The sequence below is a fragment of the Lissotriton vulgaris genome, chromosome 1_1 (assembly GCF_964263255.1).
Source record: "Lissotriton vulgaris chromosome 1_1, aLisVul1.2, whole genome shotgun sequence".
Taxonomy (NCBI): Eukaryota; Metazoa; Chordata; class Amphibia; order Caudata; family Salamandridae; genus Lissotriton; species Lissotriton vulgaris.
The window spans coordinates 1,305,668,906-1,305,695,338 of record NC_141685.1 but is presented as its reverse complement, the minus strand read 5'-3'; the positions used below and the strand labels follow the sequence as shown (position 1 = coordinate 1,305,695,338).

The 26,433-nt window shown below is 39.9% G+C and overlaps 1 protein-coding gene across 1 annotated transcript in view; it reads right to left on the bottom strand.

Moving 5' to 3' along the window:
- Positions 1-873: 873 nt before the first annotated feature.
- The window catches only part of LOC147749046 (integrin beta-7-like), a 396,742-nt gene continuing 371,182 nt past the window's right edge, over positions 874-26,433 (bottom strand). Inside the window, exon 10 of the mRNA XM_086929420.1 lies at positions 874-2,268. Coding sequence (XP_086785546.1) covers positions 2,203-2,268 — 66 coding nt within the window. The 3' untranslated portion in view covers positions 874-2,202. The remainder of the gene's footprint in view (positions 2,269-26,433) is intronic.

The following is a 26,433-nucleotide window of genomic DNA, read 5'->3' as shown; positions in this document are numbered from 1 at the left end:
TAGGGTGGAAAAGAGCTGGTGAGGTTGTGCAAATGCTGAAGGATTCACCGTGGATCAACAATTGAAATGCTGTAAGAACAAAAGTTGCTATTAACTGAATCCGATATGCCTCTTTTATTCTTCACGGCAAAATGTTTGTCTTTAGAAACAATAATTATGTTATGCAAGGAAATGTCTGATTTATTATTAAAGCTGAGTACTAAAGTTCAGAAACAAAGTATTTTTGGTCATTTTGGATGTCTAGGGGACAAAGAACTCGCTTGACAATGTTAGCATGTTTCAGTAGATTTAAAGGGGCATATTTACAATTACTGGCGCATCCCTGCAATTAGCAGTGATGCGCCAGTAATTGTGCCCCATGCCTCCGCCACCCATGATGCACCGCATTTACAATGCGGCTCACCATGGGGCAAAAACGGTAACACATGTGCGTCACGCAACTGAGCCGTCTAGGTATCGCATTGCTGGAGTTGCGTCGCAAGCGCAACGCAGCTCCAGCAATGCTCTGGGGGGCCCATTCTACTAATGCTGCGTCAAGCCGTACGCCTGCTTCAAGCAGGTGCAGGGTTTTGACGTAGCATTGCCTAAAAGTGACTGAGTGAAATCTTGTAGATTTCATTCAGTCACTTTTAGGAGGCGTTCCTGCGCCGGAACGCACCCCCCCCCCCCCACGGCACCAGTACGCCTCCTTACGGCGCAGGGCTTTACAACGTGACGCATCTCCCAGATGCGTCACGTTGTAAATAGCCCGCACCTTGGCGCATCTTTTGCGCCGCCGTTGCGTCACAAAAGTGACGCAACGGCGGCGCAAAAGAGGCGCAAGGGGCTTGTAAATCTGTCCCAATGTCTTTAACCATGGATTTCCCCTACTTTGGTCATGTATTCAAGCACATCCTTCCCTTCACAAACAAGGAAAGTACTGGAATTTCTTAATTAGCAAACTACTGCTGCTGCTCTCGATCAAGCTGTGCTCTGCTGGAGATAGCGCATGTTGCTCTTCTTTGTCCTGTTTTAGTGCTTTTCAGTATGTCTCTATATAACACGTTTTTCTATCCTCGTTGGAGTGATAGTTTGACATAAACTGAATACATTGATGATTATTTATGCTTTGCAATATAGTTACTTGATGTGCTGGTTTCCATTAATGATATATTTTAGGGATATTAGGAGTGTATTCGCACCCCATAAAAATATTTTCAGATATGTTTTATGTGCATAACACTTGAAAATATCGATGAACATTAGAACGTTTGCCTATGTACCATTGAATGCTATCAATACTTATTTTTGTCAAATACAGAGGAGAAGTTAGTGGTTTTACAACGTCTGGCAATCCTTCCTAATGGGGAACCATACTGCTATGGTGAATGTGGTGTTGCAGTGACCGAAGTACTCAGCATCCTAGGATCCCTCTAAGGGGTGCAGTATATGGAGAAAGTCAGGAGCCCGGACTGTGTGACCTTGAGTCGAGACATCTGAATCCAGTTGCTGAATGGTAGACTGAAGCTGGAGATGTAACCGGAGGTGACTGTTGTACTATAGTGCTTTAAGAACATGCAGACTCATGTTTTCGTCAACTCACCAAGAAACTATATAACTGTATTAGAGTTAGATAGCCCACCTCAGCAGGAAACTACCAAACCACTAAAGCCGACTTAGTTTCAGAAGCAGAATTTCCCTATATATTATCATTTTTTGTTCATCATCAGAGGTATGTTTTCGAGTTAGCCTCGTCTTTTAAATGAAGAACATGCAGAGGGCTAAATATAATTTAAGTTTGTTGTCATACTTTAAGGATGAGCATGTAAAGGTTGTTATATTCAAGTTTATTGTAAAATTAAAAGTAAATTTCTAAAAAAGCATGCAGTAGTTGCTTGAGTGAATAACGTTCCCCTGAAATGTGTAAACTTGCACCGGTGATTGATTTACTTGGCTTGTGGGACCCCAAGACAACATTGAATCTGTTTACATATCGTTTCTCTAGGTTCTTAGATGGCCAAATTGATTTTAAAATTTGACATTTGATTTTCTACCTCAAACCCAAGCTCTACGTTGGTGTTAAATCTATAAGGATAGAAGCATGAATTCGGAGGTCCTTGTCGACTTGTATATGTTGAAAGTTGATCGATGGATCTCTTGGCTTGTGGATCATTGCCCTAATCACGTAATGCAGAACCTGGTCTTCCTTTCTGTCCAGCGACTTTAGTCCATGCTAAATTTGGGGTTCACAACTGTGGTGGTGGCACTTTTGTACAGTGGATTGTTGAGCTGTAAAAGAAAAGAAATTCGACTTTACTGTGAGAATGAAAGATAGAGAGATAAAACCATGTGTATTTATACCATAGTCTATAAACCATACATAACACTTTGGAACCTCATAGTGATAACATAATTAGACCACATTTCATTTAAACACAGTTTACAAAAATATAAATCCATTAAATTCTCATTGTTGGCGGAACGCTAACAAATTTAAAATCCACACCCCTCATTTATTTTCTCCATTACAAATTCTCTTGTTGCTTTCAAGAACTTCCCTACGGCAATTGTAATATCTAAAAATGACATATCTATAAGGAGACAAGCGACTTGAGCATGTGAATTCACCTTATATTTTAAAAATATTGGACATAAAAACACTTTCCATATTACTAAAATCAATGTGCAATTAAGCAATATATGTAAGATATAATTTCTTACTCCTGAGCCACATCAGGCCACATCCTGGTTGGATCAAGGTTGGATCAAGGCTGCTTTTATTTTTCCTTCTATCTTCCAAGGATTATTGCACACACGAACCCTTAGGATTTTGTCTCTTAACAATTTATTGGGCAAAAAATCCAAATATGGGAACCGAGCCTCCTTTTCCCATGCGCTCCTTACCCAATTAACAGATTTTTTTACCCTCAGATAATCATAGCCTTGTGATCGAGAGTATAGGAGCCCTTGATCCCTAAGCATTCTCTTTGTAAAGACTATGTCCAGGGATGGCTGTAAAAGGCTCAATTTTAGGTGCGCCGCTACGGTCTGAAGGGTTTTCCTTACATCCCGTGCACATCCAAGGTTGCTGGTTTGGATTTCCTGTCTGCACCATATTGACACCTTTAGTACGCCACCTGACTCCTGGCGTTTCCAAAATCTTAGTAGGGACATTTGGGTCTTTACATTCCATGCTATTAGCCTTACCTCCATTCTAATTGCTTGGATCATGGTACAATTATGTAAAGATAGCAGCATTTTAAAAATCTTTCCTTCTTCGCCATCCCACCTCCTTTTACCACTCAGATAGAGCACTTCTGCACCATATAAAACTTGCGGGGGGATCATAGCTTCAAATGCATTTAACATAGGTCTGTGTGACATATCGCCATATTCTTTATTAAATTTTTTCAAACCACAGACTGACGAGAAGGCTTTTGCGGCTTGAGCCTCCAAATGAGTGCTCTAATTTAATGCGCTATCAAACCAAAGGCCTAGGTATTTATATTCACTTACTATTTCCAATTTATCTTGTCCTAAGAACCAGTTAAAATTTTTAACTCTCTTCCCAAAACATAAGACCTTTGTTTTTTCCATATTAACAATTAGAAACTTTTTGTCGCAATAGTTTTTAAACACATGTAATTTCCTTTGAAGACCCATTTCAGTTTGGTCAAGGATCACAAGGTTATCGGCGTATAAAAGGCCGGGCACTTTATTTCTATTCATACTCGGGAGGTCCGCTGGAAAGATTGAAAAAAGCAAGGGTGCCAGAACGCACCCCTGTCTGAGGTCATTCTTTACTGATATTTTATGGGTTAGTGTGACCCCTGTGTATCTCTAATGACCTGGGCCTAATATTCAGAATGCCATCAAGTATTCCATAATTTACCAGCACTTCCCAGAGGCTGTTACAGTCCACTGAATCAAAAGCCGCCCAGAAATCGACAAAGCAGCAAAACAATTTACCATTTTGCTCTATAGATTTCCTGGCCAATGCCCACAGGGCAAAGCTATGATCTATAGTGGAGTGACCTTCTTTAAACCCACCCTGTTCCACTGGCACAATAGATCCTTGTTCCGCCCAGTCTTTTAGCTTGCTTAGTATTATTTTCGCAAAGACCTTTTCTCCAATGTTTAATAGGTTAATTAGTCGGTAATTCTTAGGGGCATGGACATCCCCTTTCTTATATATCGGCCTAATTATTGCGCCTTTCCAGTTTGTGGGAATCTTCCCTTGTTCTAAGATTACTAAAAACATTTTAGAGAAGAATTCTGCCCACCAGGTCTGTTTAGTATTTATTATCATGGCTGGTAAGTTGTCTGGGCCTGCTGCTCTTGTTAAGTTCAAGGACCTTATTGTACTAAGAATGCTAACTGTTGAGCAATCTAGTTTTAAGTTCTTTATTATGCCTCGCCAATCCCTTGATCTCTCCTTTACAGTTCCACTCCCCGGGTCGTATAATGTCGGTATATAGTCTGCCCAAGTCCCCTCTTCCACTACAAAGATCATTGTGGCAACCTAAGATTCTGTAGCTGATCGTATTAGCTTCCAGAACTGACCTACATTCTTAGATTCAATTGCCTCTGATAATTTTCCCCAGCAAGTTTACTTGTGAGCCCCTATAGCGTTGCGGAGTAGTGAGGTATATTCTCTCTTTATTATGGTGAGATTTTCAGCCCTAGCCTGGTCAAACTTTTTGCGTAAACTACACTCCTCTCTCCTTACTTCTCTTTTCTTATTTAAGCAATCTATATTGAACCAATTTTCTTGATTGGCCTGACTCTTTTCTTTGTGCTTGGGAGCCCTTACGTCTGTTCTTAGTTCTATACTTATGCTTTTAACTACTTGGTTTACTTTCTCAATCAACCATGATAGATTTTGGCCGCGCACACATCCTAACTCAACGTTTTGTTGCAGTCTAGTTAACCTTTTAATAAATGCGTCGGATAGCCGAGTGGTTATCCGCTTTGGGTAATCCATCTCTTGTAAAATGACCTTATCGCAAGCAGACTGGGAGGATATTACCAGCTCCAATTTTATTAATTTATGAACACTACATTCTGTAGGGCTAATCCTAAAATCTTTTACTAGCTCAAAATTCCATGCCAGCATAAAAACAATCTATAGGGCAATTTAGGGACCCAGATTTAAAAGTTTTCTTTGCCGGGCAATCTTGGGCTACCCTGCCATTGAAGCAGAAAAAACTTTTTGTCGCCAAGTAATTTCCCAACTTAGCCGCATCAGTCGGTATTACACTTTCAGAAAACTCACTTTTTTAATCTCATATGACTCCCAAAATTTCTGTATACCAAAGATCTGAAAATGTAGGGTTTAATTTATGGTTAAAATCTCCCACCAACAAAATCAAATCAGTCCCATACATATCAAAATGAATCCAGATCATTCTTAAAATGTACCAATTCAACCCCATATTCTTCCTGCGAACCCATTGCATATAAACATTTAGGATCAACATATTTTCATATTTTTTATCCGCAAACGTTGTTGATATTCTACAGCCCAAAAGCCATTTACATGTCACAAGTAACAGGGATACCATGGTCACTAAGTTTGTTGATAGTAAGATCAGTGAGCCACCTGCAGGGCGGCCGGATCTAGATTTTAACGCCGGTCGATGGATTTGTCGAAATCCTTCAAGCACAGGGGGCGCTCCACAAAGCCACGTCTCTTGTATACAAATGATCTCGTTTTTTGCAAGCTCTTTCAAAACTTCCTGCTTTAGCTGAGTTCCTAGTCTATTTTTTATTTTCCAAGAGATCAATTTTTTGCCATGTGGCTGCCCCATTTCCTATTCAACATCACTTAGTGATCCATAAAATTCGGTTCCCTCCAAATAACGCTGGGAAAGACCTGCAGGACTTGTATGATTACTCCAATTCTTCCAAGCTTCCATCAGATCTGAATTATTTATTACTATATTGAAGTTGTCCAACCCTTGAACCACTTCACTTCCAGGTAACTTCACTTGTCTCTTTCCTAGCCCCGCATGGAACTGTAGGAAGGTTTTCTGTTGTGGGGCATTGTATTCTAGCACTACCTCTTCTTTGGGCACTAGTCTAATCCCTTCTTTACATATCTCCTGCTCTGCGTTTGTTATTGTAATTTTAACCAGGTCAGAGAAAAGCTGTACCCTGGTAAACTCCTTACCTTCACAAGATGCTTGAAATCCCACTTGACGAAGATCTTTTGATCCTATTCCTTTTAGATTCGGGCAGTGGGCAAATGATTTGAGAAGGTGGGATCTATTTAAATTAGAACTCTTCTTCGATTTTTTTCCCACCCCTTCCTATGTTCACTTGTTCAAAATAAAGCCACTTATTCCCTTTATCCTCCTCTCCTTCCAGCCTAGGCCCCCTTCGGGGCAATTGAGTGTTAATTCTAGTCCCTTCCTCTGAGCTGCTTCCCCAGTATACCTTATCTTTAGGGGGAGCCTTACTGCCGGGTATACTTACTACCTTGAGAGGTATCTGATTTATGTTTTTTATCTCCTTCTCCTGGTGGTTTTGCTTCCTACTGCAGCTTTCTTTTTTTTACTAGCATCCTTCCCGATTTCTCAGCACTACTAGTTAATCTTGCTTCACTCACTGTTTTAAGGGGTTCAGACTTTGTTTCTTGTTCAAGTACTTCTATTAGCTCCTTCCGCTCCCTTCTCTTTTTCATCACTCTTGTGTTGCCCTTTCCTTGTGTAGCTCTTCCTACCAATCTCACTTGTTTTGATAAACCATAGCTTATATATTCACCCCTTCTTTTTACCAACATCGGCCATCTTGAAACATAAACCTCATGGTCAGCAGTTGGTGATTCAGCATCATGGTTAACTAATGAGGGATCAAAGATTCCGACCTCCTCCTCCCTCTCCCTCTCCAGGGCTGTAAACACAGGGTCCGAGACAGGTCTTAACATTGATGGCATTTGCCCCCTAATACCATGTAATTCTCCCTCAATTTTAGAGAGGTGCATTTTCTTGTTTTTAAAATATCATGATTTAACATTGTTACTTTTAGCAGGTCTTGGAGTGATTTTTACATCATTAGCATCAATTCCAGCATTGAAATGCAGGGGTCTCCGAAGATTCAAAATTTATCTCCAGAGATTGGTTTTCACCATTTATGTCACCATTTTTGTCCATATGTCCTGGGTTCTTGACTCCATGTACAACCTGCCTTTCTATTCTGTTTAAACTTCCATCTGAGGTTTGGGCTACTTCCACTTCTTCAATTTGCCTTGAGCCCAGGCTATCTGCTTCTTCGTACATCTGTATTAACAATCGCGGAGAAGAAGAAAGTCACGGTGACATTATTGCCCCTTTATGACCTATCAGAGATTGTACCAATTGATTGGCCAGGTTTACAGAGTCCACAATGCGTTCATCAAAGATCAAAGAGGAGCCCCCTTTCCATGATTCCTCCCCTTCTTCTGTAGCCATAGATTTAGCGGGGGAAAAGACCATTTTAAAATGCTTTCCCACAAAGTCTTTAAGGGAGTTTGATGCTATACCTCCCTTACTTCCTCCTTGTTGTTTTGAGGCTTTCTCTTTTTTCCTTTGGACACGTTTAAGTTTGGGCTCTGCCCCTGGGCAGGTCGGGCTCTCTCCGACTGTTTGTTGATCTCCTGCAATAGGCTTTGCTTTCTGTGCAGGTCCCAATGTGTTTTTTTTTCCCGATGGCCATTTAGCACTTTAATTATTGTCTGTTGCAGTTTTAATAGCCAACCAACGTTATCCCAGACAATATCCTCTGTTGTGCCTTAATCTTGTACACTTGTGCCCATGTTCCGTGCCCTTCCCCGCTTCTCCTCTTGAAATTGCCCTAATTTGCCGTAACATAAACTGGATTTCCTCCTTGGACGGCCTCGCTATATAGCTACTGCTAGGCTAGTGAAGATACAAAATTATGCAATGTTGTGAGGAGTGGCTTTCTCCTGGCTCCCGCCTCGCTGTTTCTCTCCTGGCTCCAGCCGCGCCTCACTCCTCTCGCTTCCTTGTACCCTGCCGAGCTGCCGCCTCCCTGGGCAGAGGCTCAGGCGGGGGGCCCAGGTTTATATGTTGCTGCTCAGTTCTCTTGAGGGCCACGGCAACAGGTGGCTAGCAGCAGCGGCGATTCTAGCGGCGTTTCTAGCCTCTAACCAGGAATGAGGGGAATTCTTCCCGGGACGCATGCAGAGGACTTCCTATAATACACGCGGGCTCGCATCGCCTCGCGTCCCAACTCCTCGCTCCTTGCGTCTCAGCTCCAGCGCCAACTCTCGCCGACGCTCCGCGCACAGCACGTCGGGGGTCACGATCACGGCCCAGGGGGTGGGGTGGCAGGGGTGGCAAGCACGACAGGGACCCCTCATTTACTCCTATGCCCAGTGCCTGCCCATCCACCCCCACCTCCACCTCCCTCTCACTGCTCTATTTCTGCTCAGCCATTTCTGTCCAGCATATCTCCTTCAATGGCATTCTGGAATTCAATGCAGTTCCGCTTGCTTTGCAGTCAAACTGCACTCAGCACTTGCACTTGCTTTGCTTACTTTACAATTTCATAGCGTTTGGCACTAGGCCTGAGTCCCTTGAGTGTTAACTTATATGTTGCAGTTTTCAGCCTTCAGCCCACGCTGCCTCCGCCCTACGTCACCAGCGAGTAGGAGACCGCACTGTCGGCAGTGTCGGTATGACAACAAACTCCGCCCTCAGTTTCGGCGGGCGATTTTCAGGCCGATTTCCACTAAATTCAGGTGGCTTCCAGGAATCGGGAACCGCTGCTTCTCTCAGAGGCAGCGGCCGCAGCTGCAGCGGGTAGCAGGAACGTGGACGTGAACAGGCTCCGCCTCTCCTGTGAGAATCGCATTGCTACTTAAAGGGGAAACCTGCATTTTAAAAATAGTAGCGAGGAACCTAGCCTTATGGTGTGCTCAGAACAATAGATACTAGTCCCTCTATAATGTTAATATGCTGAATGTCGAAATAAACCCCCTTAAATAGTCATACATTGTTTCTTCTATTTTAGGATTCAACCGCAAAGGATTAACTGTGTGTGGTTGCCAATTAATATCTTTCAATGTATTCAGCGTTTTAGATCATCTCGCTGAGGGTTCACATCCACCTTTTACATGGGGCAAACTTATTTGAATATTATTGAATATTCCTGCCGCTAAAGCGGCGATAATGTTAACGCTGTTCCTTGATAATATGCCCCCTAGGTTCTCATGTTTTCTCATAAATTTTAAGTGCCAAACTAATATAGTTATGTTGGCAAGATGAGCTTGCTATAAGCTTTTCATCATTTTTTTTTCGTTAACTCCATCTCAAGCTATGATGTTTGCCTTTCGAGCATCCATCCCCTCCAGAATTGCTGCTGCCTTTGCAGTGGCCATCTGGGAGTGGGCCCTCGCATTTAGTGCATTGCAGCCAGAGATTTGCTTTTATGAAGACCATTCTGCTCATCCCGCCTCAAAAGAACTGGAGCATTGGTTCACTCGACAGACCATAGGGGAGTTTGGGGTATTGTGTATGGACCTGATCTCATGGGTGTGCCTGCAGCTCATGGACAATCTATGCTAACTTGAGATTTGCATAGCTGGATGGCTGAAGCTGAAGGGAAGTTGCTTTTTTAGGAAGCTTTACTAGAGAGCAATCCTGCTGAGAACATCAACGTGCTGAGTGCAGATGTAGATAGGCAGATGGGAGTTTGTGTCCAAATTGGTGGGTTTTTATTTTTTTATTTTATTTAATGCAATTTTATATAGCGCAACCTATAGCCGAAGGTGTCAGAGCGCTTTACATAAGAACCAGTTGCAAAACATAAGGACTTAGGATTACATGCGTTACATAAAAGATACAAACAGAAAAAATTGCAAATGTACAAGATGTAAAGCCACACAAGGAAGAGATACAAACAGAAAGAATAATTGCAAAGGTGCAAGTGGTAAAGTCTCTCAAGAAAGAGATACAAATGGATATACTCTAAGAGTCACATAGGAATGGTATAAAGTACAAAGGTCTCCTGCATATACTAGTGATTAGAGTTATCTCTATATACATATATATATACACATAGTAGATTTTCTCAGGCCAAGACCCAAAAAAACCACCAAAAAACAGGAGAGCAAAGTTCCATTAAGTGGGGTCGGATGGTTGACGCAGTCACAACACCAAGGGAGGGTGGGAGGGATACAGTGTATGGAGAAAAGGCACAACAGAAAAGGGAAGAAACATTTGAGGCTCGTCAAGGGGGAAACACGGGAAAAGGCTAAAGGACAAGGGAATGCAAAAGATGGCGGGTCGGGGTCAAGAGAAATGCATCTGAGAACAGCAGCAAAATGGCGGCTAGGACAAAAGAAAAAGTAAAGAGGTCCATGCTGTACTATGTTTCTGGGAAAATGTAACTATCTTGAACGCTGCCTCTGCTAGCGGTGAAGCAGCCCATGTTCAGGTGACCTTTCAACTGTCATGGGACCACCTCTTACACAACACACTGAGACACATCTGCGCTTGCAACCTGCTTGAGCTGCATAGGACTTATAGACGAGTGCAGTTGTCCTTTTCCAGTCTCCTCTATAGCTACCTTCTGCAGATCCTACTCTCTGTGCCTCTCCCTGGGTGTCCTGGAGAAAAAGCGAGCTTCACTATTGCTGCCTTATTTGGAGGACGACTGAGAAGCAGCAAAGCATCACTGTGAATCATGTTACCAATCACATTTAGAACCCTCTCCGATTTGATGGGTCCAAGATGTCGAGTTATGTCTGCATGCAGCTGGCTGATGTTCACCTGCAACTCCATTGTAGAACTCGACATGGTGTTCTTACGTGACAGGATTCAAAGAAGTGAGGTTAAAGGAAATGAGTAGGAGGTGATGGGAGGGATGTTGGATAATCTGCATTTTTTTCTCTGCTGCTATGTTGTTTATAATGTGTGGCTTGTTTGCATGCAGATGGTTTCCCCTTAGGGCACAATGCTGTATATTATAGTAGGTGAACTGGTTATATGGGAAGCTGTGTAACGTGAGCTTTGCATTCCTCCCTCCAAGCTGTTTGCTAGAGAGCCTAATAACTCTCCATTTCTCTTGGTGACCTAGCTGTATTTTGATCATGGTTTTTAGATTGTTTTTCCTTTCCCGAGGTTGTAGGAATACTACAACTCCTAATAGACACTCTCTATGGCATGTCTTCATGTTAAAGCAATCTGACAAAATGTTGGGATGCAATTATGATTCCCCATAGTACTAATGTTCAGATATTTTAAGCAAGCACATTGCCTGTGCCCTCCAACTGCAGAAGCGGCCAGGAGCACTCATACCCTCTCCCACAAGTCTGGGTCTTCTCTTCGTCTGTCAGATGGCTTCTGACAGTTGTGTGTTTTGGATACCGAGGCAGTTGCCTCATTACTCCACATTCTTTTTTATGAGTTTTATAGTTGCTGTTTTTGGTTTACTTATTGATCTGTGGTACTTTGTCACAGTTGAAGTTGGTTCACAAGGTCAGCTCGGTGATGGGCCGCGGGACGCGGCCGGTTGAGTTTGCAGAACTGTCAGCATGTTTCCTCAGAGAGTCTCGTCTTTGTCTATCTAGTACCTTCTGATAGTGTTGAGTTTTGGTTGCCTGGCGTGGTGATTATGCCCTGAGACAGTGAAAGGGTTTTGGTTACTTGCCGAGGCGATTATGCCGTCTGGCAGCGATGAGTTTTGCGTACCTGCCGGCGTTTGCCTTCAAGCAGTGATGATTTTTTTTTGGATGCTGCGTTGCTGTTTCAGTTTCACAAGGTTAGTGCTTTGATGGGCCGCGGGTAGCGGTCAAATGGGTTTGCAGAGATGTTGGCAAGTTTACTGATCAGTGGATTTTCTTTTTGATCCAGCCCTTTGTAGAAATGCTTGTTGAGTTTGCGAAGATGGTCGTCCAGCATCTCAATGCCCAGGACTCTGTGGAGGTCCGCTATTCTTGTGAAGTTAGAAGCCCCTGCTGCAATACGTAAGGCCTTGCTCTGTACTTTCTGCAAGTCTTGTCGATACCTCGGATGGCAGCCACTCCAAACTGGTGAAGTATACGTCATTGTTGGTCGTATTATTGCGTTGATTGCTCGCACCTTGCTCTGTATGGGCATCGACTTAGTCTTCAGGAGTGGGTACAATGCAGCCAGTTTGGTTGCTGATTTCTGGAAGGTCTTCTCAATGTGGTTTCTCCAGCTGAGTTTAGAGTCCAGAGTCACCCCTAGGTAGGAGCTGCTTGTTTCCCATTTGATCTCATCCCCATTGAGGAGGATCCGTGGGTGTTTCCTGTTTAGCTTTCTGGTGAATAGTGTTGCTGTGGTTTTTCTTGTGTTCAGGGTGATCTGCCAGTCACTGTACCATTCATAGAGTCTGCTGAGTGATGCCTCGAGGTTCTTAGCCATTTCTATTTTGCTGAAGGATTGGGAGATGACTGCAACATCATCGGCGTAAAGAGCAAGATCAGTCTTCTTTAAGTCCGTGGGGATATCATTGGTAAATATATTAAATAGAAACGGGTCAAAGGATTGATCCCTGAGGTACTCCGGCGAGGATAGGGCGTGTTGTTGAGCATTCCTCCTGTACCGCCACGTGGAACATCCATTCTAACAAGTAGTTAGACAGCAGCTTAACCAGGTAGTTTGGAATCTTGAGCTTGATGAGTTTGTAGAGCAGTCCCTTGTGCCAAACTCGGTTGAATGCTTTGGCTACATCCAGAAAGACTACTCCTGTAGACTTGTGGATGTTGAATCCATGGCTGATGATGTCCACAACTCTGAGAATTTGGTGATTTGTTGAGTGGTCTTTCCGGAACCCAAACTGTTCTTTGCAGAGGAGGTTTTCACTTGAGGCAAAGTCCGTGAGGCGAGCGAGAATAACTTTCTCAAAGAGCTTCGATAGGCCTGATAGCAGACTTATGTGTTGGTAGTTTGCAGGGTCTCATAGTGGTTTTCTAGCTTTAGGGAAAACAATGACTCTTGCCTCTTTCCAAGTTTTGGGGGAGTACGGCTGCTGCATACACGCATTGAATATCTCTGTAAGTTGATCCACTGCAGCATCTGGGAGCATCTTGATGGCTTGGTTTGTTATTCCATCCTTTCCTGGGGCCTTGCCGTTTTTAGTTTCTTTATTAGGGCTAGGACTTCGCCTGTTGAGCATTCCTCAATGGTTGAGGCCTTGGTTTCTGGCGGGTGCTCCAGGTGGTGTTTTTTGACCTCTTGTTCGACTTCTGCTGCCATTTTGCTTGCCTGGTTAGGCCTGAAGGATGCCTCCAGTGTCTCGGCGAGGACCTCAGCCTTGTCCCTGTTGCTGCATGCCAGGTGTGTCTTTCCTTGTATGGGTAAGAAGTAGGGTTGTAGGGTGCACTCCTAGTTATCGTTATTTGTTGCCTTTAGGTATAATTATCCTTTGTTTTAATTGGTGTGCTGGAAGGGAAGGAGAGGCCAATCTCCACAATGAAAAGGTAATTTGATACTAGTGACTGTCGTCATTAGACCCTATCCGACATACTTTTGGCTGAAATCCATCTGCCTTTGTAATCACAATAAGTAAACAATGCTTATGAGTTCCAAATGAAATTTATTCTTGTAGATTATTCTTGTTTTTCATAATTCATTCATTTCTGTGTTTCGAGTTCATATTTTTTCATTCATTTGTTGTTCAAGTTCAAATTACTGATTTGATACACAAGTCACGTACATAAATTATATGAAATAATAATTTTTCATTTCCCAATGCATTTCGGGATTGAATCCCTTCGTCAGGGGCACTAAAAAAACATAAATAATAAACATTTTAATAATCTGTCTTTCAGTACATTATGGTGTTATTTATAGGATTTAACCATCTAGCGATAATAAGCTGGTATTTTAACATCATACAAGTTGAACTTTTCCAAAGTGACAAAATATATGCTGTTAGGGAATATTTGAAGAAATGGGACAAAGTGAATTAGTCTTACCCCTTGTTTTTTAGAAGATTATTTATGCACAACAAGTATAATAGAAAAGGGTTATTGAACATGTGGCGGTGCTTAATTTCATACCGTGTTTTAGTTGTTCGGGTTCATCAAAAGGAGAATAAACGACCACTTCTGTAAGTGCGACTGTTGCAAAATCTGCAAAATAAATGGTATAAATATTGTGGTGGCTAAACAATATAAGTTCCGATGTAGGCTGAGTAATGAAGGATGCAAGGGGTCACCTTTATGTTTCTTAGAAAACTATCGAGGTTCTTGGAAGAGTTGTCCGCTTTAAAAATTGTCGATCATCTGATGGAGGAAAACTCGTGCTGGGTTTCTACAATAAAAATATAAATATGTATCTGTATAAAGTAATGAAAATAAAGGAAGATATCCTAATTTCGACTATTGAATACCTCTATAGTTCACCCTGCACGTAAATGTTTCAGAGCTTGGATCTGTCTGGCTGTGTATTCTCTTCCGATCAGCTGAGAAACTGTTACCAAGAAACAATGGGAAAAAGACCTTTTAAATTTCATGGTCTAGAAAGATTATGAGTGCTTGTTGAAAAAAAAGGTTCAAAATAAGTACCTGAATTCCAAATTGATAATAAAAGACATGAGTTTCTATGAGCTCTGTTGTCTGTCTTATATGTTTTCTGAAACGCGGGAAAATCGCCGTAGGTCTAGGATTAAAATAGAAACTAAATCATTCTCTGATTCTTCCTAGTAACGTATTTCGTGCAACTGTTTACAAAAGAATCAATTACCTGCGGTATCGAAATGTTCCTGAAGAACAGGAGTGCGGTGTAACGTCTAGAGGTTCGCCCAAGACTTCTAGTTTAGAGACTCGTTACCCGTCTGAAATTTAGAAAAAAATTAATCTTCTAAAGTAAACGTTGCGTTACTCTACGGGAAACCCTAAGACGCTCGTAATAAATACCTGTCTTCCGTAAACTCTTTTCTTGTGTTCAACGTCCAAGTCGCGGGACCGGAGATAGATCCTCCATGTTGTTCTCTAAAACCACGGGTTTAAAGATCAAAAACGGACTACAAAGATAGTGACCCGGATGTTAAACGAGATAGAAGAAATACTATCTCTGTTGAAATGCTTGCGATGTAAACTATCTGTGCTGGCACTGTGTTGTGCCGGCCATAGGGATAAACAACGGACTATAAAGTGTAGAGCGGTTTAATCCGGTGTTAATCCGATAGTTACTAGAAAAATTGAAATAAGCTGTAAACTGTACAAAATTACATCTTTGAAAAGAATGAGATTAGGGGTTGTGCGAATTCAAATGAACCAATAAAGAATATATGGAATATATGGAGCTGAGTGTTGTTGTGGAAAGGTGATGCTTAATAGGATAAGAATACATAGTTCAATTGAATATGCCACAATGATTTTGCTTTATAAAAAATGAACGAGTTGCTAATACAGTCTGTGAATACTCTCAAAATTTGAGAAAATACATTTCTTATTTTTAACAATGGCCACGAGAAAAATGTATTCAAATGTTAGTTGGTCTCTCTATAGTGAAGAGTCTCTATTTTAAACAAATTTTTTTATAGTTACAGGAAGCATATCATATCAATTTTGTCGTTAAGACCTTTTGGTGCTTGGGTTTGTAAGAAATCGATCCACCAGATTTCTCTTCGCGATAGACAATTTTGATTATTGCGATCAGGTTTGAGTTGAATCTGTTCCAGAACTTGAAATCTTAGTTGAGGAATCGTGTGCTTCATTTCAGTCCAATGGGTTACTAAGCTGGATGTTAAGGTTTTATTTCGTATCCGACTTTTGTGTTCCGTAATTCTCACTTTTATTTTCCGCTCTGTTTTGCCTATGTACAGCTTTCCACAAGGGCATTTTATGCTGTAAATTACAAACATTGAGTCGCAATTGGTTTGTTGTCTGAGTTTAATTTTCTTGCCTGTTTGAGGATGTTGTATGTATGGTCCTTCCATTACATTATTACAATGAGTGCAATTATAGCATTTTTTCATACCTTTAGGGGAGTTTGTGGATTCTGTATTCTCCTTGGTGCGAGTTGCCATTTCTTGAAGATTGAGATGTCTTGTATGCGCAAACAGTGGTTTATTGTTAAAGATGCCATGGAAATCTTCCTCCTTTTGTAACAGTTCCCATCTGGTGTTAATGATCTTTTCGATTGAGTTAGCTTGAGTGGAATATTTGGTTACAAAAACTTGGCGTTCCATTCTTGGTTTAGTTTTAGTTTGCAGCAATTGTTCTCTTGGAATTCCTGTTATCTTCTTTTCAGCTTTATTTATCACTTCTTCGGGATATCCTTTGGCTGTAAATCTTTGTCTTTGATTGATGACTTCTGTTTCTAAAGCTTCTGGAGTTGATGCTATTCTTTTGCACCTTATGAGTTGTGAAAATGGAAGATTACGCACAAGGTTCCTTGGGTGAAAGCTGTTGTAGGCCAAAGTATTATTTCTGTCTGTGGGTTTGTGATATACTGCTGTCTCTATTCTGTTGTTCTGAAGTTGTACTAGTACATCTAAATATGGTATTTCTTGTTTGTTGATTGAATAGGTGAATTGTATTCTTGGATTTCTTTTGTTTAATTCTTGGATTTTTTCAATCAAAAGGGTTTCTGAGCCTTGCCATAGTAGAAACATATCATCTATGAATCTTTTGTAAAAAACAATGTGCTTTTTCCAAGTAGTTTCAGTGAGTATGAAGTCATTCTCGTACTTTGCCATGAAGGTGTTAGCAAACGCTGGGGCTCCTGAAAATCCCATTGAGGTTCCGCTAATTTGCAAGAAATACTCATTGTTCCATTTGAAATATGAATGTTGTAAACAGAATTGAAGTAGCTCAAGAATGAATATTTTGTTAGCTTTCACATTTGACAATTGTAACAATGCCCATTCACATGCCTCCAAACCTTCGGCCAAAGGAATGGAGGTGTACAAAGATGATACATCTATTGTGCATAACAAGATGTCATTGCCTTCTACTGAGATTTCATTGAGACATTGTAAAAAGTGACCAGTGTCTTTGATATATGTTGTCCATCCTTGTACAAAAATTTGGAGAAATTCATCAATATATCTACCCAATGGCTCAAACAGAGACCACACCCACTGACTATGGGTCTCATTGGTGGATCAGTAGCATTTTTGTGGATTTTGGGGAGCATATAAAGTTCAGGACATCGTGGGTGTTTGGTAGTCAAAACCTTTTTTGTGTTGTCATTGATCCACTCCATTTCTAGAGCTCCGTTTAAAATTTCTTCTAGTGTGTTGGTAATTTCCAAAGTGGGGTTATGTGGCAATTTTAAGTACGTTGTTTCATCCTGAGTGTGTGTATCAACTTTGGAGTTATAAAAAGAAGTGTCCATGATGATTAGGGCTCCCCCTTTGTCTGCTCTTTTCAATGTAATTGAGGGATCCTCTGCTAGCTTTTTCAGTATATTTATTTCATGCTTATTGAGGTTGGTTCTTTTCTGTTGGTGCCAGTTGATCTGTTGTAAATCCTGTTTGACTAAAGTTTCAAACATGTCCAAAACTTTATGTGACATTGGTGCCATGTACGTGCTAGGTTCTTTAAATTCTTTATATTCATCCTCTTTTTGCGATTGTGAAAATTCTGGCATTGTAGGTACTATGTTTTCAAAAAAATGTCTTAATCTGAGTACCCTCATAAATTTGAAGAAAGCAATTTTTGTTTCTAATCTGTTACTTTGATATGTTGGAACAAATCCAGTACCTTTTTCCAGAACTTTTAATTGTTGTTTGTCCAATTTTTTTGATGATATATTTATGGCTAAACTTTGCCTTTGCTTCTCAAGTTCTGGCTGATTGTGTCCTTTTCCACGGCGGGTCTTACGTTTTCTGTTGATTCTGGGGGTTTTCCTGTTTGTGGTCCCTTCTCTAAAAAACTCTGCTGTTTAGATGTTGTGCTTGTTGTGCTGGTGGTGGCTGAATCCACCTGTGATGAAGATCCTGAAGTTGTCATTGTTAATGGTTGTCGAGTTGTGGATAGGTCTTTATCTGAAACTACACTTTCCTGTGAGGATGATACAAATTTTGGCGCTGATTTTCTTCTTGCGTATACTTCAGCCCAATTATAGACTTCATTCAGTTTGTAATCTATCGTATCCCTCTTGAATTTCCGCAGTTTCATTTCATGTGTGTCTTTTTCATATTTGTCTAATTTTTCATTAACCACTTGGCTGCTAGGCGTTTTCCCGTCCTGCGCTAAAAAAACATAAATCCTATACACCATGACGAGCTGGCCTTGTCATCCGCGCACGGCAGGTAAGCGCCATGACGAGCCCAGCTCGTCATTAGCCTCGAAGGGGTTAAGGTCCTTTAACGTTGTTGTGAGTTCTTCCTGTTCCATTTGTTTTGAAATTTCTTGTTTAAGGACATCTATCTCTTCCTCTAATTCGTTGATCGTTTTCGCTAACTCTTCCACTAGCAATAATATTAAATCTAGCGAGCACTTGTTTAATATAGAGTACCATTTGTCCATGAAATGTTTATTGTACTGGAATTTGTATAACATTGGTTTAATTGAAAGTCTTAATCCTCGTGGAATACGTTGTGCTTTATGGTACTGTATTAGAGTTGAAGCGTGGAGTTTTTGGTTGAGTGCTCTCCTTGAAATGAATTCTAGTTGTCGTAATAATTGGGTTACTGATCCTCTTCGTGTACTGAAAGACCGAATATCTGAAATTAATGAATATATGTCTGACGCTTGCGCTGATGTATAAGTTTTGGTTTCTGCTTTGTTGTCCGTTATATTGGAAATTGAATCAAAAGACATTTTTCTCTTTTTTTGGGTGCTGCCCCACCGTTGGCTGAGTTAACAGATAAGATGTAGGGTTGTAGGGTGCACTCCTAGTTATCGTTATTTGTTGCCTTTAAGTATAATTATCATTTGTTTTAATTGGTGTGCTGGAAGGGAAGGAGAGGCCAATTTCCACAATGAAAAGGTAATTTGATACTAGTGACTGTCGTCATTAGACCCTATCCGCACTACTTTTGGCTGAAATCCATCTGCCTTTGTAATCACAATAAGTAAACAATGCTTATGAGTTCCAAATGAAATTTATTCTTGTAGATTATTCTTGTTTTTCATAATTCATTCATTTCTGTGTTCGAGTTCATATTTTTTCATTCATTTGTTGTTCAAGTTCAAATTACTGATTTGATACACAAGTCACGTACATAAATTATATGAAATAATAATTTTTCATTTCCCAATGCATTTCGGGATTGAATCCCTTCGTCAGGGGCACTAAAAAAACATAAATAATAAACATTTTAATAATCTGTCTTTCAGTACATTATGGTGTTATTTATAGGATTTAACCATCTAGCGATAATAAGTTGCAAAAACATGTTGTTCATCATCCTGGTATTTTAACATCATACAAGTTGAACTTTTCCAAAGTGACAAAATATATGCTGTTAGTGAATATTTGAAGAAATGGGACAAAGTGAATTAGTCTCACCCCTTGTTTTTTAGAAGATTATTTATGCACAACAAGTATAATAGAAAAGGGTTATTGAACATGTGGCGGTGCTTAATTTCATACCGTGTTTTAGTTGTTCGGGTTCATCAAAAGGAGAATAAACGACCACTTCTGTAAGTGCGACTGTTGCAAAATCTGCAAAATAAATGGTATAAATATTGTGGTGGCTAAACAATATAAGTTCCGATGTAGGCTGAGTAATGAAGGATGCAAGGGGTCACCTTTATGTTTCTTAGAAAACTGTCGAGGTTCTTGGAAGAGTTGTCCGCTTTAAAAATTGTCGATCATCTGATGGAGGAAAACTCGTGCTGGGTTTCTACAATAAAAATATAAATATGTATCTGTATAAAGTAATGAAAATAAAGGAAGATATCCTAATTTCGACTATTGAATACCTCTATAGTTCACCCTGCACGTAAATGTTTCAGAGCTTGGATCTGTCTGGCTGTGTATTCTCTTCCGATCAGCTGAGAAACTGTTACCAAGAAATAATGGGAAAAAGACCTTTTAAATTTCATGGTCTAGAAAGATTATGAGTGCTTGTTGAAAAAAAAGGTTCAAAATAAGTACCTGAATTCCAAATTGATAATAAAAGACAGGAGTTTCTATGAGCTCTGTTGTCTGTCTTATATGTTTTCTGAAACGCGGGAAAATCGCCGTAGGTCTAGGATTAAAATAGAAACTAAATCATTCTCTGATTCTTCCTAGTAACGTATTTCGTGCAACTGTTTACAAAAGAATCAATTACCTGCGGTATCGAAATGTTCCTGAAGAACAGGAGTGCGGTGTAACGTCTAGAGGTTCGCCCAAGACTTCTAGTTTAGAGACTCGTTACCCGTCTGAAATTTAGAGAAGAATTAATCTTCTAAAGTAAACGTTGCGTTACTCTACGGGAAACCCTAAGACGCTCGTAATAAATACCTGTCTTCCGTAAACTCTTTTCTTGTGTTCAACGTCCAAGTCGCGGGACCGGAGATAGATCCTCCATGTTGTTCTCTAAAACCACGGGTTTAAAGATCAAAAACGGACTACAAAGATAGTGACCCGGATGTTAAACGAGATAGAAGAAATACTATCTCTGTTGAAATGCTTGCGATGTAAACTATCGGTGCTGGCACTGTGTTGTGCCGGCCATAGAGATAAACAACGGACTATAAAGTGTAGAGCGGTTTAATCCGGTGTTAATCCGATAGTTACTAGAAAAATTGAAATAAGCTGTAAACTGTACAAAATGACATCTTTGAAAAGAATGAGATTAGGGGTTGTGCGAATTCAAATGAACCAATAAAGAATATATGGAATATATGGAACTGAGTGTTGTTGTGGAAAGGTGATGCTTAATAGGATAAGAATACATAGTTCAATTGAATATGCCACAATGATTTTGCTTTATAAAAAATGAACGAGTTGCTAATACAGTCTGTGAATACTCTCAAAATTTGAGAAAATACATTTCTTATTTTTAACAATGGCCACGAGAAAAATGTATTCAAATGTTAGTTGGTCTCTCTATAGTGAAGAGTCTCTATTTTAAACAAATTTTTTTATAATTACAGGAAGCATATCATATCAATTTTGTCGTTAAGACCTTTTGGTGCTTGGGTTTGTAAGAAATCGATCCACCAGATTTCTCTTCGCGATAGCCAATTTTGATTATTGCGATCAGGTTTGAGTTGAATCTGTTCCAGAACTTGAAATCTTAGTTGAGGAATCGTGTGCTTCATTTCAGTCCAATGGGTTACTAAGCTGGATGTTAAGGTTTTATTTCGTATCCGACTTTTGTGTTCCGTAATTCTCACTTTTATTTTCCGCTCTGTTTTGCCTATGTACAGCTTTCCACAAGGGCATTTTATGCTGTAAATTACAAACATTGAGTCGCAATTGGTTTGTTGTCTGAGTTTAATTTTCTTGCCTGTTTGAGGATGTTGTATGTATGGTCCTTCCATTACATTATTACAATGAGTGCAATTATAGCATTTTTTCATACCTTTAGGGGAGTTTGTGGATTCTGTATTCTCCTTGGTGCGAGTTGCCATTTCTTGAAGATTGAGATGTCTTGTATGCGCAAACAGTGGTTTATTGTTAAAGATGCCATGGAAATCTTCCTCCTTTTGTAACAGTTCCCATCTGGTGTTAATGATCTTTTTGATTGAGTTAGCTTGAGTGGAATATTTGGTTACAAAAACTTGGCGTTCCATTCTTGGTTTAGTTTTAGTTTGCAGCAATTGTTCTCTTGGAATTCCTGTTATCTTCTTTTCAGCTTTATTTATCACTTCTTCGGGATATCCTTTGGCTGTAAATCTTTGTCTTTGATTGATAACTTCTGTTTCTAAAGCTTCTGGAGTTGATGCTATTCTTTTGCACCTTATGAGTTGTGAAAATGGAAGATTACGCACAAGGTTCCTTGGGTGAAAGCTGTTGTAGGCCAAAGTATTATTTCTGTCTGTGGGTTTGTGATATACTGCTGTCTCTATTCTGTTGTTCTGAAGTTGTACTAGTACATCTAAATATGGTATTTCTTGTTTGTTGATTGAATAGGTGAATTGTATTCTTGGATTTCTTTTGTTTAATTCTTGGATTTTTTCAATCAAAAGGGTTTCTGAGCCTTGCCATAGTAGAAACATATCATCTATGAATCTTTTGTAAAAAACAATGTGCTTTTTCCAAGTAGTTTCAGTGAGTATACTTCAATTCTGTTTACAACATTCATATTTCAAATGGAACAATGAGTATTTCTTGCAAATTAGCGGAACCTCAATGGGATTTTCAGGAGCCCCAGCGTTTGCTAACACCTTCATGGCAAAGTACGAGAATGACTTCATACTCACTGAAACTACTTGGAAAAAGCACATTGTTTTTTACAAAAGATTCATAGATGATATGTTTCTACTATGGCAAGGCTCAGAAACCCTTTTGATTGAAAAAATCCAAGAATTAAACAAAAGAAATCCAAGAATACAATTCACCTATTCAATCAACAAACAAGAAATACCATATTTAGATGTACTAGTACAACTTCAGAACAACAGAATAGAGACAGCAGTATATCACAAACCCACAGACAGAAATAATACTTTGGCCTACAACAGCTTTCACCCAAGGAACCTTGTGCGTAATCTTCCATTTTCACAACTCATAAGGTGCAAAAGAATAGCATCAACTCCAGAAGCTTTAGAAACAGAAGTCATCAATCAAAGACAAAGATTTACAGCCAAAGGATATCCCGAAGAAGTGATAAATAAAGCTGAAAAGAAGATAACAGGAATTCCAAGAGAACAATTGCTGCAAACTAAAACTAAACCAAGAATGGAACGCCAAGTTTTTGTAACCAAATATTCCACTCAAGCTAACTCAATCAAAAAGATCATTAACACCAGATGGGAACTGTTACAAAAGGAGGAAGATTTCCATGGCATCTTTAACAATAAACCACTGTTTGCGCATACAAGACATCTCAATCTTCAAGAAATGGCAACTCGCACCAAGGAGAATACAGAATCCACAAACTCCCCTAAAGGTATGAAAAAATGCTATAATTGCACTCATTGTAATAATGTAATGGAAGGACCATACATACAACATCCTCAAACAGGCAAGAAAATTAAACTCAGACAACAAACCAATTGCGACTCAATGTTTGTAATTTACAGCATAAAATGCCCTTGTGGAAAGCTGTACATAGGCAAAACAGAGCGGAAAATAAAAGTGAGAATTACGGAACACAAAAGTCGGATACGAAATAAAACCTTAACATCCAGCTTAGTAACCCATTGGACTGAAATGAAGCACACGATTCCTCAACTAAGATTTCAAGTTCTGGAACAGATTCAACTCAAACCTGATCGCAATAATCAAAATTGGCTATCGCGAAGAGAAATCTGGTGGATCGATTTCTTACAAACCCAAGCACCAAAAGGTCTTAACGACAAAATTGATATGATATGCTTCCTGTAATTATAAAAAAATTTGTTTAAAATAGAGACTCTTCACTATAGAGAGACCAACTAACATTTGAATACATTTTTCTCGTGGCCATTGTTAAAAATAAGAAATGTATTTTCTCAAATTTTGAGAGTATTCACAGACTGTATTAGCAACTCGTTCATTTTTTATAAAGCAAAATCATTGTGGCATATTCAATTGAACTATGTATTCTTATCCTATTAAGCATCACCTTTCCACAACAACACTCAGTTCCATATATTCCATATATTCTTTATTGGTTCATTTGAATTCGCACAACCCCTAATCTCATTCTTTTCAAAGATGTCATTTTGTACAGTTTACAGCTTATTTCAATTTTTCTAGTAACTATCGGATTAACACCGGATTAAACCGCTCAACACTTTATAGTCCGTTGTTTATCTCTATGGCCGGCACAACACAGTGCCAGCACAGATAGTTTACATCGCAAGCATTTCAACAGAGATAGTATTTCTTCTATCTCGTTTAACATCCGGGTCAGTATCTTTGTAGTCCGTTTTTGATCTTTAAACCCGTGGTTTTAGAGAACAACATGGAGGATCTATCTCCGGTCCCGCGACTTGGACGTTGAACACAAGAAAAGAGTTTACGGAAGACAGGTATTTATTACGAGCGTCTTAGGGTTTCCCGTAGAGTAACGCAACGTTTACTTTAGAAGATTAATTCTTCTCTAAATTTCAGACGGGTAACGAGTCTCTAAACTAGAAGTCTTGGGCGAACCTCTAGACGTTACACCGCACTCCTGTTCTTCAGGAACATTTCGATACCGCAGGTAATTGATTCTTTTGTAAACAGTTGCACGAAATACGTTACTAGGAAGAATCAGAGAATGATTTAGTTTCTATTTTAATCCTAGACCTACGGCGATTTTCCCGCGTTTCAGAAACCATATAAGACAGACAACAGAGCTCATAGAAACTCCTGTCCTTTATTATCAATTTGGAATTCAGGTACTTATTTTGAACCTTTTTTTTCAACAAGCACTCATAATCTTTCTAGACCATGAAATTTAAAAGGTCTTTTTCCCATTATTTCTTGGTAACAGTTTCTCAGCTGATCGGAAGAGAATACACAGCCAGGCAGATCCAAGCTCTGAAACATTTACGTGCAGGGTGAACTATAGAGGTATTCAATAGTCGAAATTAGGATATCTTCCTTTATTTTCATTACTTTATACAGATACATATTTATATTTTTATTGTAGAAACCCAGCACGAGTTTTCCTCCATCAGATGATCGACAATTTTTAAAGCGGACAACTCTTCCAAGAACCTCGATAGTTTTCTAAGAAACATAAAGGTGACCCCTTGCATCCTTCATTACTCAGCCTACATCGGAACTTATATTGTTTAGCCACCACAATATTTATACCATTTATTTTGCAGATTTTGCAACAGTCGCACTTACAGAAGTGGTCTTTTATTCTCCTTTTGATGAACCCGAACAACTAAAACACGGTATGAAATTAAGCACCGCCACATGTTCAATAACCCTTTTCTATTATACTTGTTGTGCATAAATAATCTTCTAAAAAACAAGGGGTGAGACTAATTCACTTTGTCCCATTTCTTCAAATATTCACTAACAGCATATATTTTGTCACTTTGGAAAAGTTCAACTTGTATGATGTTAAAATACCAGGATGATGAACAACATGTGTTTGCAACTTATTATCGCTAGATGGTTAAATCCTATAAATAACACCATAATGTACTGAAAGACAGATTATTAAAATGTTTATTACTTATGTTTTTTTAGTGCCCCTGACGAAGGGATTCAATCCCGAAGTGCATTGGGAAATGAAAAATTATTATTTCATATAATTTATGTACGTGACTTGTGTATCAAATCAGTAATTTGAACTTGAACAACAAATGAATGAAAAAATATGAACTCGAAACACAGAAATGAATGAATTATGAAAAACAAGAATAATATACAAGAATACATTTCATTTGGAACTCATAAGCATTGTTTACTTATTGTGATTACAAAGGCAGATGGATTTCAGCCAAAAGTAGTGCGGATAGGGTCTAATGACGACAGTCACTAGTATCAAATTTCCTTGTATGGGTGGCTTTGGTTCTTTCTTTCCAGTCAAGCGTCGGGTCATTCTCCAGAGAGAGTTATCCGAGTCCTTCAGGTTTGCTGTTACTGCTTCCCATTTCTCGCCTCTGTGCTGGCTTATTTGCATCTTCAGCTGTCTTGTCAGTTTGTTGTATTTTTTCTGCAGATCAGGAGTGCAGTACTTTTGCCACTCTCTCCTGGCTTTTCTTTTTGACAGCTATCGACTTCTTGATGCCATTCGGGAGGTCGTAGATAGAGCAGCGTTTGGGCTTTTGCTGGGGGATGCTGCGTTCGATAGCAGTATGGACTGCAGCTGTGAAGTTGTGAACTGCCTGATTGATTTCTTCAATGCAGCGTATGGGGCCAGGGGCCAGTGTCTCCATCAGGCTTCTCTTGTAGAGACTCCAGTCCGCCTTCTTGTAGTTGTGCCACACTGTTGTTGGTTTTCAATCACATCTCCAACTGTGATCAATACTGGGTTGTGATCAGATGTCAGCGCTGTCAAAGTCTCAAGCTCCATAGATTGTGATAGGTTCTTCATGACAACTATGTCCAGGACATCGGGTTTGTACCGTGCAGCACCCGGGTAGTGTGTTGGGCAAGTTGGGCCTGCCACTACAAAGTCCTTCTTCCTTGAGTGGGCAAGTAGAGTGTGCCCTTTCCTGTTTGCAGTGCGAGAGTTCCAGCACTGTTGCTTGGCATTAAGGTCTCCTCCAATTAGTGTTGGGATCTAGTAAGGCATCTAGGTCTTTTGGTTGTAGCTTTTCTGGGGGAGAGTAGGCAGCAATCAGCCGTAGAGGGCCTGCTGGTGTCTGGATCTGTATGCCAGTTGCTTCAATGGTCCCCACTGGTGGTAGTACAATCTTGTGGTGCTTCACATTTGTGCTGACAATGACTGCTGTTCCTCCGCCCTTGGCTCCATTGGGGCGATCTGTGCGGTACA